This window comes from Pelmatolapia mariae, linkage group LG7 (assembly GCF_036321145.2).
Source record: "Pelmatolapia mariae isolate MD_Pm_ZW linkage group LG7, Pm_UMD_F_2, whole genome shotgun sequence".
NCBI lineage: Eukaryota > Metazoa > Chordata > Actinopteri > Cichliformes > Cichlidae > Pelmatolapia > Pelmatolapia mariae.
The window spans coordinates 49,178,378-49,195,685 of NC_086233.1; the positions used below are offsets into that span (position 1 = coordinate 49,178,378).

Genomic DNA, 17,308 nt, shown 5'->3' on the forward strand with positions numbered 1-17,308 from the left:
CACTAGAGCCGGTGAGAACACCGGACTCCCGGCAAATCGTTTTCAAATCCACCGCCGTCTTTCGCTACTTAGGTTAAACATGATATATAAGTCACTTAGATAACTTAAAAATGTTATTGTTTGGCTTTTTTCAGTATTTTATTTGTTCCTGAGTAAATCGGTTTGGCTGAGATTAAAGTTATAGTTTATACACAGCTGAATAAACATCAAGCAGACAACTGATTATCAGAAGTGTGAGATGCTCGAGTGGTGGTGGTGCAATAAGCTGTACGTTTTACGTTCAATGGACGCATGATCTGATTAGTCGACTAATCGCAAAAATAATCGGTGACTAGTCGACTATCAAAATAATAGTTTGTGGCAGCCCTAGTCATAAGACGGAGAGAAAAGTATGAATAGCTTCATGGCATTGTTCATGGTAGTGCAACTTTGGTTAACTGTGTTTACCTGTGTCCATGTCTAAGGGTGGGACAGTGGGGGGCTAAATAGAATACATAATATGATAAATATATCTATTTTACTCATAATGCATATGTTACAGATTGATGAGTCTGCTTGGCTCTGAGTCATGTGAATCCTTACTTTTGTGATGTCTGCATTTATTTGTCATACATGGAGAGAAAACATTAGAGTACACAAGCTGTGCATGAACCCTTTAGGTGGACTTCAATCAAACTTTAAAGAAGTATGGACTGATGGTGTCTCTAAGTATAAGCTCCACTTCTTGCTAGGGCTGTAGGCGCTGAGCTGCTTCACGAACCTTAAGTGTAAAATAGTGCATTCTCAGTTGGATTTTATTTGTTAAAAAAGTGTTTGACTATGTAACATTGCAACTTGTTTGAGTAAAAGAGGTAGAGGTTACTCTAAGTCACTGTACAGAAAATTTTAACTGAGCAATGTGTTATTCTAATTAGAGAATCAAATTAGAGAAGAAGTTTAAAAATTTTGAGTGCACGCTGATAGTAATGGTTCTTAGAAAATCATGGTGAAAGTTGCAGGTTAGCCTTTATTTAAAAAAAACAAAAACAAAACACAAATTGGAGTCAGTGCATCTCCTATCATTTGAGAGCAGGCATTAATTTGGTACTGGTTCCAGACTGTTCAGTACTGGAGTATAAATAAGGGCCTTGACAAACGGTGCCGCAATTAGAATTAATGCAAAGTAAATTTATTCTAACATAGCTGATGTTCTTCTCCCAGTAATGAAGCTGCTGGTGTTGAGAGATCACATTTGACATTGCTTTGTGTTTACAGCCTGTGCTCTCAAGTCAGGGCTGATGAGGCAGAATGTTCAAAATTGATTGCTACATTTATTAAATAATATGCATGCATTATCTGCCTTATACATGGGCATGAGCCAGAGGTGGGGAGAGTAACAGCAAGACCAATTGAATCAAACAGTAAGTGTAACAACAGATGTTATTGGTTTAAATCAGGTATTCATTAACGTTATTTAAGTGTAAAACATATTTTTATAGGGGATTTTCTTTAACTTTAGAGATCTTTTGAATGAAATGCAAATACATACATTTGGGGATTAAAAAAAAATTAGGCTTTGGCTAAGGGGTGTTTCTTAACATATAACCAACCTATCAAGGCCAAGTTCAGTCCCTGCCTTCACTGCGGGATATCCACAGATGCAGATGGGAGCAAAGAGAGCCTCGGGCACCATCAGACCTGTTTACTTTAGGAGACCTGCACAGTAGCCACATAAGAGACAAAGATCACAACAGACTGTTTTGTGCCACCAAAAATGGACTGAGAGATTGAATGCTCCAGAGACAAAGGCAGCTACAGGGAACTCTTAATGAACTTTCTAATGGTTCATTGTTATAATGTTTAGTTTTATTTCCTTTAGATGGATCTTCTTGACCAAAGACTTTTATTTTTTTTAGGATCAGGGGGGTCATATTAGCTCAAACTGAAAACAGAGAGAGAGTTTGAACAATAATTCTTTTTGTCCCAAATATTTTGGTTTCATAACCACTGGAAGCCAAAATTTATTGATGCACTCTTTGATATCTCACAATATGTGAGACCAGGTTTTACAACAGATTTATACTGTTTAAAAAAAGATTTTGTGGTAACATCTTACAGTAACAATGATGACTGGGACAATAAGCTTCCCTTACGTAATTGGGATGGAGTAGGTCATCCTACAAAAGAATATACTCCCCCTCCGCTAGGTTATGTAATAACTGAATATTAGACAGGGAAACTCCAAATCCCAGAAATCATTAGGGCAAGTTCATTCCACGGTAACTGTCCTCAGATGATCTGACAGTAATCATCTGTTTGAGTCAGCACAATAATCCATTGATAGTAACCGAGGAACTTTTCTGTTCTCAGACCAACTGTGTACAGATCTTGTCTGTGCTGTAAAGAGTAAAGTATCCAGGGCTTGTGTTGGTGGTCTGTTTTGACTCAAGACAGGAATTTGTGGCCTTCTCGATTGTCCTTTGTGTATCACCAGCTATCAGTTTTGTTGCTTCCTTGCCCATCTTCTTTTCTCTGCCCTTTTGCAGAGAAAAAGGGCAGAGAACTGAATCTCATTTGCAATTTCATCTACATCAGAGCCAGCATTGGTCAAGAAAGGGAACAATTACTTTGAAGAAGTCTGAGTTTTAATGTACTTGGATGTTGAAGATTTTCTTCATACCTTTGTCATTATAGATTCTGGTTACCTGTTTGTATGTTTGGTGGGTATTGGGGAGTAGTCCCTCAAAGGTTTCTGGTTTAACTCAACTGTGCGAACATGTTGTAGGAAAAAGAGGAGACAGGCCCGTGTGTGTGTGTGAGTCAGGTGTGCAGTGGCTCCACTCCCGTGAGTTTGACGTCATTGTTTAGGAGTGCTTAACTGTCAGGAAAACATGCCAGCACGGATTCAAGGAATTGGGCAATTTGGTGGCGACTCTTAACTGGAACTGGTCCTTATTTTCCAACACTTACCGCTGGATATTATAGACATAGATAGTTGGGATCCACGCCCTCCACTTATCAACCTAAGAGTTTATCTGGTAGTGTCATCAGTGATGATAGCTCATTGGATGGGGGGTGATAGAAAATTCCCTTATTTTCTTTGAACTTATAAATGCTGTTGGCTGCAAGCGTCAGTGAAACGGTGAGTCTGTAGTTTTTTCCTCAGTATCAACAGAAATATTGTGATTGCAAATTTTCTTGAAATATCTTGATATAATTTTGAGGCTATATCACTTAGCTCTACCACTGATGATCGAATCATTAGTGTGCTGTAATTAATTGTAGTCAGGTATAGTTTTATTGAGCAGTTAAAAATGCTAAAGGAGCTAGCTATAAAACTGAGTGACAGCTAACAGGAAGCTACCATCCTAAGAAAATGGATGCAGGTAAGAGTACTAATAATGTGTAAATAGTAGTAGTATTAGTAAATCCAACTAGATCCATTTTAGTTCTGAATGTGTCAGGATTGTGTTGATTTATCAACAAAATTAAATGGACTGTTTTTAAAGCAGTTAAAACTCAGAATTACTGAGTTTTTCACCACTTTTGTTTTTTATCACAGAAAGCCAGCTTAGTACTTAAAAGTAAGTGTATTATATTCCTTAGTGCCGCCCCCCCCCCCCCCCCCCCAAAAAAAAAAAATCAATCTTTACAAGGGAGAAATTGACTAAATAGCTTCTCTGATAGAGATCAGCTAAAAAGGGAGCAGATCAGAAAACAGTAAGGCTTTTATCTGCTTTATATGAATAGTTGGAACCGAACTGCAGGCGTTTACTGAATCCTGGATTAATGTACTCTGAAGGCAGTTTGCAGTTCAGCTATGGGTTACGTCAAAACACAAAAACCAGTAGAGCCAGTCTCCCTGGAATAAACCTTGAATATCCAACTCGTAGTCAAACCATAAGCAGATCTGTCCACAGATCTTGTGAATGTTTCTGGGAGTTTGCTGGAGTGAATTATCTCATTACCATTAAGTAACTATCTGAGAGTGTTTGGGAAATACTGAACACTTAAAGACGAGAGACTGGAGCACTAGTCTGCGTGAAGGAAAACCTTTTTGCCCTTTGTTTTCCCCAGAAATTGGATGTAGTCATACATAATCAGAGATACCATGATGCGGTAATGCAGTTACAAATTGTTGTCAGAATAATTTTCCACTTACTTTGTCCTTCAACAAGCAAATCAGCACATTTTTAATTTGTCTTTTTAGTCAGTAAGAGGTGATAATGCATGTTAATAGTAAGACATGAAAGCGCCAGATGTCATTTTGATGTAAACCATTTCATCAATGAGAGGGCAATATGAAGAGTGAGGCTCTGTGAGGTTATAATGCTCATTGTAAAATATAAAAAAATGTAAGAAGAAAGGAGCCACTATACTCTGACAGAAATGAGGGTCAGATAGTGGAATAGCTTTAAATCCCTCAGGGCCATCTGTGTGATGTACACAAGTGAGAAGAGAGAGGCTTTCTTTGATTCCTGACACAGTCTATCTCTTCTTATGTAAGTAATATAAATGGATTCTGAATCTGTCTCAAAATATGAGTTATTCCCATATTCAAGCATATTGTGTGTTGCCTGTGGCTTTTAAATCGGCCTTTTGAGTCTTTTTTGCAAGGAAGTAGAATAAATAAAACTAGGACTCGGGATTAGTTTCTAAAGTTCAAAAACATTAACGTCTGCACAAATGTCAGTGAATGACAAGTCACTAGGGCATACCTGATACCTGAATTTGTATAAAGTTTTGTAATGGTGTAATGGTGCCGATTACATGACAGCTTTGACCTGCTGATGCTACCAGAGAAAGTCAGTGCCGTTATTTTCAGTATCAGCTCTTTCTTGACAGAGCTGTATGTGAGAACAGACTGATAAAATGGTCAGTGCTAGTAAACGGTCTAGTGAGTGAGCGGGAGTTATGTCTTCTGCTTCCTAATGTCACTCCTATAGCCGAAACCAGAGGATTTCCAGCTGTTACTAAGTATGTAAAATGAACTGTGTTTTGTTCTGGATCTAATTCTCCATAAATGGTCTGGAGTTCATTTGCAAAAATGTCTCAGAATTAACACGTTCCAGGTTTGAATATCTCTGACAAATTATTCTTCCAGTTCATTCAGGAGTCATCATGATATTTCACTAACAAAAGAAAAATAGCACAATAAAGTTGTGACTGTGACATTATTAGTCTGGAAAAAAAATCTGAATATCTGTTATTCATCTTCTGGTAACTAATAGCAATCATCCTAAAGTGTGAACCATGCAACTGACATACACAGATTAGGGCTGAAGCATTATCCTACTTTCAAATCTTTTCTTTCCACTGTTACAACCCCCACTTCTGATTGTAGTCACCACTTTGCAGCTCCAAATTCAAAAAAAGACAAGTAACTCTAGGCTTTGAAGATTTGAAGTCCAATAAGGATCTAGGAAACTTTATCTTAGTTGTGAGAAAAAGTCTGTCCTTACCTTTGTGGAAGCTGCAGTTTTCATCAGAGCAATGAGAAATCCATGCAGTAATATGTTTATGAAGATCAGTAAATGATTATTGGTGGTTATAAGAGATGGACATTTCATTGAGGGAAAAACTACTCACTCTTGTTTCTAGAGTCTGTTTAGTGGAGGCTTTAATTTGTGTGCTATCTGCTGTTGGCACTATATGGTGCTGTCGATATTCAAAATGTGGTGGTGAGGGGATTTGGAGGCTACTGAGCAACTGTGTCTTCTGTTATTTGTAGAAAAAGAGAAGAAGAGCAGGCTGTAAGATCTGCTTTCTTATTTTGAGTAGCACATTTGTTCACAGTTGCTCCTTCACACCCACACATCGCTTTGTTCCTATGATACAATTATATTTTACAGAGCATCTTTTTAGTTGCTAACCAGAGATTTGTCCGGAGTTCACACCTTTTCCACAATATCTTCCTCCGTGTGTTTAGCAGCTTTTCGTTTCTACGGCACATGTTCTGTCACAAAGCCTGCAAATGAACTGAGAGGGTTTTGTTTGTTTCTCATATTGCTAGTACCAGACTATGGGAGATTTGGTTCATTCTTGACTTCTGGTAGACTAATCTGGTCTTTCTCCTGACACACACCTGTTGTGTATTAAATTCACATGCCACAGTATTGTAAAAATATAATATCACAGTTTTATGAGCTCTTCCTGTGTTTGGGTCCATTTCATCTTGATAAATTTGTGAATGTTGTTTCACTGTTAGGTGCCAAAATAATAAACTTTTATCTGTTTTCTTTATTTGTGCTTCCCAGCTTGCTTAATAATTGATTATTTTTACATGACTCATCCTTCGTCTTTACTTTTCATACTTCTCTTATCTTGGTGTCCTGCTGAGTAACTGAGATTACATGTGAACTGTTAAATATTATATTTAATTTTAGCTATTACAAAGTACCTAATTTTTTCAGTCTTGTTTCAACTTTTGAGATTTAAAGAGCAAGTATTTCCACTTTAAGGTTTTTGGTTGTCACAAGAAGCCACTCATCAGGACATCATGCCTCCACTGCAGTTAATGGGATTCGGATCAAAGTCTCTCTAAAAATTCCTAAAATGTCACTTCCTACATCAAGGAGAATGACGGCAGAGACGTTGTCATCAAAGGTGTCTTCAGTCATGAAAGGTGCTTTCAATAATGAAGAAGCAATTGGTCCATTGGCAGTTGCTAAGCAACTGCATCGGCATTACTCTTGTAAGTCAAGGAGCGCCTGTAGGGAGATCCAAAGGGAGAGACATGCAGGGACATTATTGCATGTGGGAGAAATGTGGGATTTACTAATGTATGCAGTGAAATGCGCTTCATTTACTGCTTTATTACAGATATTGATAGGGTCATGATAGTGGAGCAAATCAACAGTCGAGGGGCTTTAGAGCCATTGCTTAGGTTTTCCATCATTTACAGGGACATGATGCAAGGTCTGCTTTCTCTTTGTGGCTCAGTCGAGTCCACATGAAAGTGGAGCAAATGATTTGCCCGGTTACTTTTTCTGTGAGTGAGAAGTACACAATTGAAGTGGTCACATTTCTGTACTGAATGAGAATAGGGCATAAGGGTAGAATGGACTGAACAATATATTAACTAAACTATAATTTAACAACTTGTGGCTGTGCAGTGATCTAGTAATCATGTTACAGTAGCTGCACTGTAATTTGGCACACTGGGACCATCGTCATACACCAACAGTTTAACTTTGCTGCTTGGAAAGTAGAAAAGTTGTTTTGTTTTGTTTTTTCGGGAGGGGGGTAAGTAATCTAATTGTGTATTTCCCCAGAAAATATAATTAAGCCTGAGGCAAATGTCTCACTGCAATTATTCTGAGTGGGCACCAGTTCCTTTAAGCACCAGTTCCTTTAAGCACAAAAAGCAAATGTGTGAAAGCACTAATGGATTTTTGCATCAGACTTTACAACTGGCAAAAAGGAAAGATGTTACGGAGGAAAAAATATTCCTCTGTTCTCATGAAGCGTTGTGATTATCGGTGTGTGGAGCGGCTGGAATTAAAGCCTGCATACTTCTTTTGCTTCAAGTTCCAGCCATTGTATACAGGGTTTGGGGAGGCCCTTTTATCAGAAAGATTACCTCTCTCCATTGTGAAAATAGATTTACCTGCACTGATTACTTTCTGTTCCCTGTTCTTTCTTTCTTGTGCCTCCTCCAGTTGATTGTTACAGAAAAAGGGGAAAGTCTTGTACTTCGCTCACTGTGTGGGGGACAAAATGGACAACAGAAGCCTGTAAACATGCTGTGTAACCTTTACTGACCTTTGCAATCCTATTCTGTGTGTGCATACCAATACAAGGGATTGCTGCCATGCCCTACTACACATATTTGACACAGGAATGCACTTAGACCAACACCTTATCATATAACTGTTCTGGGTATGCCACACAAAACTAAGCAATATCAGAATTATATGCATTGACAAAATACAAAGGAATACGAATGCCATGTAATGAATCAAGACAAGTTAAAGTGATTACATGTGTGATGTGCCGTGTTGCTTTTTTTTAAATTTCATTTTTTAGATGATGGAAAGGAAAGGAAAACTGAATAAAAAGTAGTATTTTTAAGATGACAATTTGGGAAGCGGAACAAAAATTTCTCATGGTAGAAATGTAGAAAAATTGATTCTTATAATACCTTTAGTCACACACTGCAGCTACTGGTAAATTAAAGTTTTCTCCTTTGCCTAAAATATATATATTAGATACATTTGTTGCTATTATGTGTCTGTCTAAGAGATGTGCTTCTATGAGGATGGTGCCATTTTCAGGGAAAGCTTTGCTTCCTTTTTTTATTAAGACGGCTGCAGACCACTTTCTGCACATATTGCAAAATGATGGCTTTGTAGTTCTGGTATTGAATTGGACTGTGTGCATTCTATACTTGTCACCTACTGAAAACACTTGGGGCATCATTAAACAAGAAGTATGACTTTTTAGAAACTGATGCATCATAGTCACAAACATGTCCCATTTTGAAAATTAGCATAGATTTCTCATATTTTCATCATGCCATCATGCAGTATTTCTCAGTTTTATAATTTGATATGTTGTCATAGTCTCATTTTATTTTAAAGAAGTTCAGATCTGCATAACCATGGTAACTACACACAAAGCTGAAACATGCAAATGCTAAGAAGATATAAAAAGTAAAATTGCAATAATTGGAGTGGAGGAATGATGTGGAGGAAAAAGAATTTCAGCTTTTTCTCAAATGAAAAGTAATAAATGACTAAATTGTGTAGCTACTTTTGTCAGCAGTAGTATTAAGTATTCAGAGATCTGTCTCTCACCTGATAGCATAAAATCAGCAAATAAGAGTACCAAATGAGAAAATGTATACAAGATCATTGACTACACTGATTTATATGTGGGAGAGTTGTGATTAATCTGTTCAACAAGTTGTTTACAAAACTACAAAGCTTCATAAATTAAAAGGTTGGTATTCTTCCTGATTTGTGTCATACAGTTGTTCCATATTTTATTGCTGAGGTGTGTTGAAGTGCTTTGGCGTGTGTGAGTGTTAACAATGTGTTTGTGCGTTGTAAGTGGTTCTGTGCAGCTTAGCTTGCCAGTGTGACCTTGAAAAAACCAACTGTAGTAGTTTTATAACTCAGATTTTACCTTGTCAGCTTAACTGTGATGATATACTTCCCAGTGGGTGGAAAGCTGAATACTTTGAGCTGTCTCCTGTTGGTACAAATTGTTTTCCTTTCCTGTGGACAAGGCTCTCTGTTAAAGATTCTGTCTTTGTAATTGCTCTCATCGGACTTCTCCAGAGAGCTGCCCTGTAGAGAAGCCATCAATTTTTGGATGGGCCGTTCCATCGTGTACATGTGTGCATGTTTTTGCATATCTCTTTGCTTCCAGTTTAATCACTGTGGAGGTTACATTATTGAATCCGTGATGATGACTTTTGATTTGCCTACTGGTTGCCCATCGAGTCTGCAGCCACTTCTCATTAATGCTGATCAATAGGACTGGTGCAGTGTAACCTCCTGTCACAGTCCATAGCCAGCAAGGGCAAGAAATGAATTACATGTTTGTTTGTTTTTTGCCACTGGCATTTACATCCGCTCTTGTGGACAGTAAGTGACGTCTGCAAGATAATTAACACATGTATGTGTGCAGGGGTGTCGTGGGGCGGGAAGTGGTGACTTTAACTACCAAGGGTTAATTTCAGCTGAAGTGGAACTTGCAATGAAGAGTTTGATTGTGTTTGATTTTTTGTTGTTGTTGTTATTTCTACATGATTAGCAATAACTAAATTGCCTGAATAAATTGAGTCCAAAAAAAGCTTGCATTCCACTTTCACCTGTTACAAATTACAGATCGACCCCCACTTGACTCTCCTTTACGCCATAGCTAATTTATTCCATCTAGGTGACTGCTAATGCGCACCGTGTCCAAAAAGAAACTAAAGAGAGGAGATCGGAAGAAAGCTGTTAACAATTTTTTTTTTTTTTTTTTTAAAAGCACTTGTTAAACGTTGCGCCACTGCCAGATGTAACAATATAGCTCTCAAAATGGACCAGCACAACTTAATACCATAATTTTATGTAATACTTAATCATCTTAATCATCTGCAAGAATATCAGACCGACATATATGACATCTTTTGTGTTTTATGAGCTCAAAGGAACACTAACAAGAAATCTCCATTTTATGTCCTATTATAAAACTAATTGAATCCAGTGCTTTTAAAAATACTGTTATTCTGCCTACTCCCACCAAGAGCTGTAATTTTACTGTTATAGCTTCATAAACATATATTTTTGGAGATTTAATTGAACTTTCACATTTATTAATTATAGGTCGACCGCCTTGACCTGTGGCCTGTGACATGCTTTAGTGCCAAAAACATTGAAAACGGTATTGGGCTATAAAGCAGGTTAATATATTAACCTGTATCAATCCTGTATGCTTTACTCTGTGATGAAGCATACATGCAGTGACGATGTGATAAAGACTACAGTATATCCAGATATTAAGGTTGAATTCTAAGGACGCATCATAGGTTTTTATTAAATGTGGTATATGAACAGTTCATTGGGGGCTACCCTAATGACCCTACAGATTACTGCATACAGTGGTTGGCTTAATTAATTAAAATATAAAAAAATTAAAATAAAACAAGGCGAAAGAAAGGAGGTTCACATAGACTGCTTATGTGCAGGGCCCAGAGTTCTGTGCTACGCCCCTGTGTGCGCGTGTGTGAGTCTATATGTGTGTCACTATTAGATGCTGTGATTCTCTAAGCAGCCACCTGCGTCTGTTGGGCTCTCAGCAGATACAGGGGACAGCTGGCTCCTGCTTCCAGTCTGACTTAAGAGGAAGGTTTTATGGCTTGCCTGTATTTGTTACAGCCGGATTACGTAATTGTGTTGCATAAGTCACATCCTCAAGGGAATTATTTGTAGATTGGTTGATACCCATTCCTGCCCCATGTGATAGCGTAAAATGATGATGGGAGAACTCCACTGATGTTTATTATATAAATGGTCTAGGGAAAAACAAAATTAAATCCATCCTCCTTCATTCCTCTTTCAGTCCTACTTATTAAGTAATAATTCATATTATTTTATCTCTTCTAACGACACCATCTATGTGTCTCCTTTTTTATTTTCGTGTCAGGTGTGCACCATGGCGTCTAAACCTCCTGCTCCTCTAATGAAGAAGCACAGTCAGACGGACTTGATAAGCCGTCTGAAGAGCCGGAAGATCCTTGGAGTCGGTGGCGAGGATGACGATGGCGAAGTGCACCGCTCAAAGGTCAGATTACTTACATATAAACATATTCCAGCGAGTTTGACTCAATCTAAGCGCTAATGTACAGTCAAATGGCTTGTGCATTAGTGCAACAAGCAGCTTGGTTAGAAATGAGTGCATTTGTTAACTATCACCAGTTAAACTACTGGAAAAGCAAAATGACTCTCCACCACAAATGTGTTTACTAGCCCTGAGAAGAGCTATGGATTCTTTTTAAAAGCCACAGTGGGCTGCTAATTGGCTCATCACTCTCTTCATGTCCCATTGTCTGCATTTGCTCTTTATGGATCAGTAAATCTAGATCACGTAATCCAACAAGCTCTGGCAGCTCCACTGAGATGTGGCTTGGTCCCTTGAGAGACTTCCTGCCTCTTGCATCTCATATGTATTCTCTTTCTGCCTCCCATGCATTAGCACATCAGTATGGACGGTGCATACCAAAACACAACAGCACACATGCTAGTATATATTAGGAGACAGAGTATCATATTTGAATATCAAGTTCCACAGTTGCACACTGACAATAATTCATTCCATTTCACTGAGCTCAGATTTCAAGATTTCAGATTATTATTATACTTTTTTTTTTGTCATTATCAGACTGCATTACAGTGAGCATAGGCATAGCAGATTGTTCCTCACTGAAATATTCATTAACATGCAAGTGTGAAAAAGGAACAGAACAGAAGGGAGCAGGCATACGGTGGTGGCTGATAGTTCGTGATGTCAGCCCCCTTTATCTCAGCTCTCCTGAGTGTTTGTTTTCTCTCTCAATGTTTTAGCACGGAGCATAACCCGACATCTGCCACTCAGAAACCTTTCCAAGAGGGTATGATAAAGACAGAAACGAATGTGGCAGTTGCTCTTCTCTCTTGAGTCTTGGGATTGCATATTCACTGTAATGGCTGAACCAACAACAGGGTATACAAACCATAGTAAAACAACAGTTTGGTTAATGGGCTCTACTGTACATGCTGTTTTGAAAAAATGTGTTTCCCTGTTTAACTTCGACATTGAACTAAATTAGAATGTAATTGTTACTGTGACAGTATAACTCTTGTTGTTCCATTTATCCTTGCCATACATAGTTGTTTTTTTTTTTTTTATAGAGGAAACAGTTGACTCCATCCCAGTGGTTTCAGTAAACAATGGAAGGAAGTGCTCCTGCACTCTGTTCACTGTGCCTTCCTGCTTCTTCTACTACTTAGAGATAAGAATACTCTTCCTATTTAAGGGACAGAAAGACAGTAGTGCATTACTGCAATGCTTTATCTAGGTGCTACTGTGCAAAAAGATAATGCCTCACTTGGCTGCACCATTGCTGACAGCTTGTTTAATTCAGTGATACTGTATTTAAGTGGTATTTAAGTGGTAATGGGATGTTGCAACTGACAGATACTGATATTCCAGAGTACTGCTACTCTAGTTGGTATCAGCTGAATATTTTTCATCCTCTATGGCTGAAAAGCTGCTCATTGTTTACTAAATAGCTGAAGGAGTGATTGATGACAACTCAAGGCCACAACAGCTGCGCTATAGCTTCTCTCTGCACAAACAACATTGTGTATTTCTTTTCCTGTTTCTCCCTCTTTCCACTCAACCGCCTTCCGCAATATTCTGCCCCAAGCCACCCTGGTGCCATCAATTGATGCTCAGTTTTCAGAGTATGAACATTTCTCATGCCAGTCATGAATATTTATGTGTTCTTGTCAAAAACAGCCCCTAAAACCACAGGCACAGGAAGGGTGATTCACCTGGTCATGTGACCACAGCTGGCACAGATGGATTTGTGTACGGGCGCTTCAGTTGCACTGCAATGAGGGATGTACATGCCTACCCCTAAATTAAAGACTGCAGCAGACATTGTGAATTTAAGAATCTTAAAAAGAAAAATCCCCTTCCCCCATCTTACTCCAAGCACATGAAGTCTTTGTTTTCCTTTCTGCTGTTTTTGACCTCATATAACACGGGTTCTCTAAAGCTACTTAACAAGTTCAGGGCCATCAGTCCTTCTGTTTGTGTATACATCAAAGATTGATGCAAATGCACACACATGAATCACTACCCTTATATATTTTGTTTAAACATGGTGTGTCTTTTATCTGCATCTAAAGTCATTGCCCTGATGAGTCTATTTTTATATGCCAAATTACTGTGCATTACAAATAAATGTCTGGTTGCAAATTACATATTTAACTTAGGAAACTCTTCAAACAAACACAACAGATCTAGTTTTTTGACAGAAGTGCTCAAAATGGTGACATTTGAAATTCACGCCATGATGTGAATTTCACAGAAAGTCAGCAGACATGAGTATAGTTGCATCTTGGCCCCGAGGGCAAAAAGGAAAAGTCATGTTTAATGATATCCTGGAAAAAGCTCTCTCCAGCTGCAGTGAAATTAGGTCTTGCTGATATTGTTATATTACATAATAAGTATGATGTAATGCATCAACTCTCTGAAATACACTTTCTTTTGAAAATGGTCCAGATATTGCACTTATTACCATGCACCTTGTGGGAGATGGCAGAAGGTAAAAGCCAGTGAAAACCCATGTTTTGATATGACATCGATCATTGTTTCATTCACATTAAGTTTTCACAGGCTTATCAAACAGAAAACTATTCCGTGTTCCCTGTAAACACTCGTAGCCAGAAAATGATTCATCTTCTCTTCTTTAGAGCTCTTTTGCTTCTGTGTATTTTTAGTTTTGTGTGATGCTACGTCTGGCTCCAGCACCGGAACCCTTTGAGGGAAGAGAATGTTTTATGATGAAGGGAAATCATTCATGTTAAGGATATGATGGAACCTGAAGGGTTTTAGATAAAGGAATTCAACTTCACAGCCAGCCAACAATTGTAATTTCTCTGTGGGTTCCTGTCCGTTCAGGCAGAAAACTTGGTTTATTTATTTATTTATTTTCACTCTCTGTGGTTATCTGGGACAGTTTGTTTTCCTTCCCGCTCATGAGCCTGACCCTGAATCTGTTAACAACATTTTTGGACTTGTTTCTCCTGTTTATTCTTACAGGAAAAGAATTACTACGAATCCACATTCTGTAAACACATAACACTAATGTAGTGCATTGAAAAGCAATTACCTTGTGTTGTAAAAGCACAAATTATTTGTTTCAATCTAACCAACAGTCTGAACAATGCAGTATAGAATTACAATGAATCCTGAAAGAAATGCATGTTTTCACTTTTTCTTTGATTAAATTTGAACTATTAGCTTCCTTTCATATTTTTTCATATAGTTACTGTTCCAAAGGTGGATGCTAATATTAAATGTGGTCAGGCCTTCAGATAATAAGGTCAGCATATGTGCAAGTAATCCCTCTGAGCCATGAGATGAGGCTTCAGCCTGCTGTAAATGCTTTCAGATGTGTTTTTTATGCTCTAAGATTTTTGTGATCTCTTTATGATAAAAATGATCTTGTGAGGCACATGCGAGCAGAAGCACATACAACACCCCATCAGAAGAAGGGGTGGGTGAACTGAGATGTTGCAGTATAGATAAATAGGCCTTCTTAAAACAGCACTACAGCAATTTAAAAAATAAATAAATAAATAAAAAATGAAGTCGAACATGAGCATAATGGGTCTCTTTTAAGTGATTAATTGATTGTCAGATGTGTGTAGCATGCTAATGAATTAGTTTTAAATTCCAATAACTCTTGGGTCCTTTGAGTTTGAAAATATAGTTGCTGCTTATTAGGATTCCAGGGTCTACTCTCATCTGTAATTAGAGATGCTTATCCTATCAGATATTGTGTGTCTTCTGAATATTGCTGTGTGATAAGATCAGTTTGCATGGCATTTCATGAAATATTTACTGCTATCTGTCCTTGTAGTCAGCTTGAATGAACACTTGGTCATTAAGAAATGGCACGTCACACTTAGTTTTCAGTTTGTCAGACATTTTTCCCACTAACGATTTCAGGCTTCCAGGATCATAAATTGATTATTATGTGCTGCTACTGTTGCCAGCAGTCATTTGTTGCAGATGATGCTTTTCTTGTGGCATTGACATGGTAGTCAGTTATTCGTCTAGAATTCACTAAAAGATATTATAACATACAGTGAGTCTTCAGGAGGCGATTAAAAAGGCGAGAACATTTACAGTCTCTAATTAACATTAAGAGATGCTTCTCTGACACTCAGCCGCTCTGTTCCTTTCTCTTGAACACTCTGTTTTGTGTGCTTCTCTCCATTAGCTACTTTAAATACACATCCAGAGTACTCTTTCTTCCTGGTTATGTGGTGTTTTGCTGAAGGTTGTCATAACATGTATTTGTTATGATGACATGATTGTGATTGCATTTACCTTCTCATAACTCATTTCCTGTTTCTTTTGTCTTGCCTCGTTTGCTGATAGATCAGTCAGATGCTCGGAAATGAGATGAAGTTTGCAGTGCGAGAGCCTTTCGGGCTGAGGTGAGATTTCAGCTGCTCAGTTACTCAACATCACAACAGTCACAGTTAACACAGCAGACTGTGTAAGGTCATCCGTGCATCATTGCCAGTCTTGCAAAGTCTACAATCTGTATTTTTCACAGGATGGGTGTAGCATTTCATATTTCTCTCTTTTCAGGGTGTGGATACTCATCTCTGCAGTGGGTTTCACAGCTATGGCTTTGATGGTAAGATGTTTTGCACTGATAAATTTCAAAGTCTTTTCATTTTCAAATGTAAGGCAGAAAGAAATGTATCTTTTTAGAAGTGTGAAAACCACGTTATGCAAACGCAGCGCTGAGTTACTGTAGGTTCTGTTCCAAGATATCAGTGAGGGACATCTGGGGAAACAGCTCCGCCTTTGTTAACCTCACCATCTACATTCACATTATCCTCCAGGGCATTCACTGTGATACTAGCTCAAAAATAGGGAGACTTTGGAAGCACACAGTGCTGTTTTGCTGATATGACAAAGCTATGTTGTGCTTTTTCCTTTTTTTACCCTACACAGGCTCTGATGTTTCCCAACCAACTATATGAGGTTGTTTTTGAGGAGGAGCTCTCCACTACTAACATCTCTGTTCGCCTTTACGGAGGAGCATTGCTCAGTAAGTCCAAAGTTTTATGAAAGATGTGCAGCTAATTCATTCATAAAAGTATTTATGCTACTGAGCGTGAATATACTTGCATGAACAAGTGCATTCACCGTGCAGCACCGATGCAGACACGATGCTTTAATATTTATTTATTTACATGCTAAAAATATACATTGCCTCACTGCACGCGGTCTCTTGTGTTAACAGCTTCTAATGTATTCATTTTGAGTCAAACACTTCAAGCACTCATTCAGATACTGTAGAAAGAGCTCTCTTCTTGCATTCAGATACTGTATAAAGGGATCTCTTCTTCCTCCAAAATCTTTCCTTCAGGCTGCAAATGGTGGCTCTATAATTCAAGTTCTGTTTCTCTAGGAGGTAAAAGACCAGTTCTCCAAAACGGCCACAGTCACCTCCTTTTTGCAGCTGTATATATAAGATTTGGATCTAGTTGGTACACGATGGCAGAACAGTAAGTTTGTGTGTGCGAATGAGGTGCCCTGGAACTAAAAGAGGAGGCAGTGTATTACTCTACATTCATATTTTGCAGTTTTCTCTTTTGCAGTGGCATAAAAATGTTTGTTTTTTAATGTCACTTCATCGACGAGACAAAGTGCCATTTTTGCTCAGCTCCCACCTCACGCATAGCATACAACGTGTCTGAGATGCGAGCAATTATTTTAATGGGTTTTGACTTGAGACAGAGCTGTCAGTCAGGTGATCGCAGGGTTTGTAATGGCTCTGTGAAGAGACATTATGTGACAGAGGGGCTGCTGTCGCACAGGTTGCCACTTGATGGGAGAATATGCAAAGGAAAGACAGAGTGAGAAGGCTTAATGTTTAAGTACAATTTGTGAGGTTGTCATTTTAATTTAGTTTACTAAATCAGGTTACAATGTGTCAAAATGCTAGCACCTAAACTTCATATAGGCATTCAATAACATGAATACTAAGGGAAAGACTTAATACTATGTTTTATGCATATCTTGATAAATCAAAAATGTA

General features: G+C 38.2%; 1 protein-coding gene across 2 annotated transcripts in view; it reads left to right on the forward strand.

Moving 5' to 3' along the window:
• Positions 1–17,308, forward strand: part of tp53i11b (tumor protein p53 inducible protein 11b) — a 37,616-nt gene that overhangs the window by 16,685 nt on the left and 3,623 nt on the right. For both annotated transcript variants that reach the window (XM_063479445.1, XM_063479444.1), the window contains 4 exons: positions 11,119–11,256; positions 15,631–15,689; positions 15,847–15,895; positions 16,219–16,315. In XM_063479445.1, coding sequence (XP_063335515.1) covers positions 11,128–11,256; positions 15,631–15,689; positions 15,847–15,895; positions 16,219–16,315 — 334 coding nt within the window. In that variant the 5' untranslated portion in view covers positions 11,119–11,127. The remainder of the gene's footprint in view (positions 1–11,118; positions 11,257–15,630; positions 15,690–15,846; positions 15,896–16,218; positions 16,316–17,308) is intronic.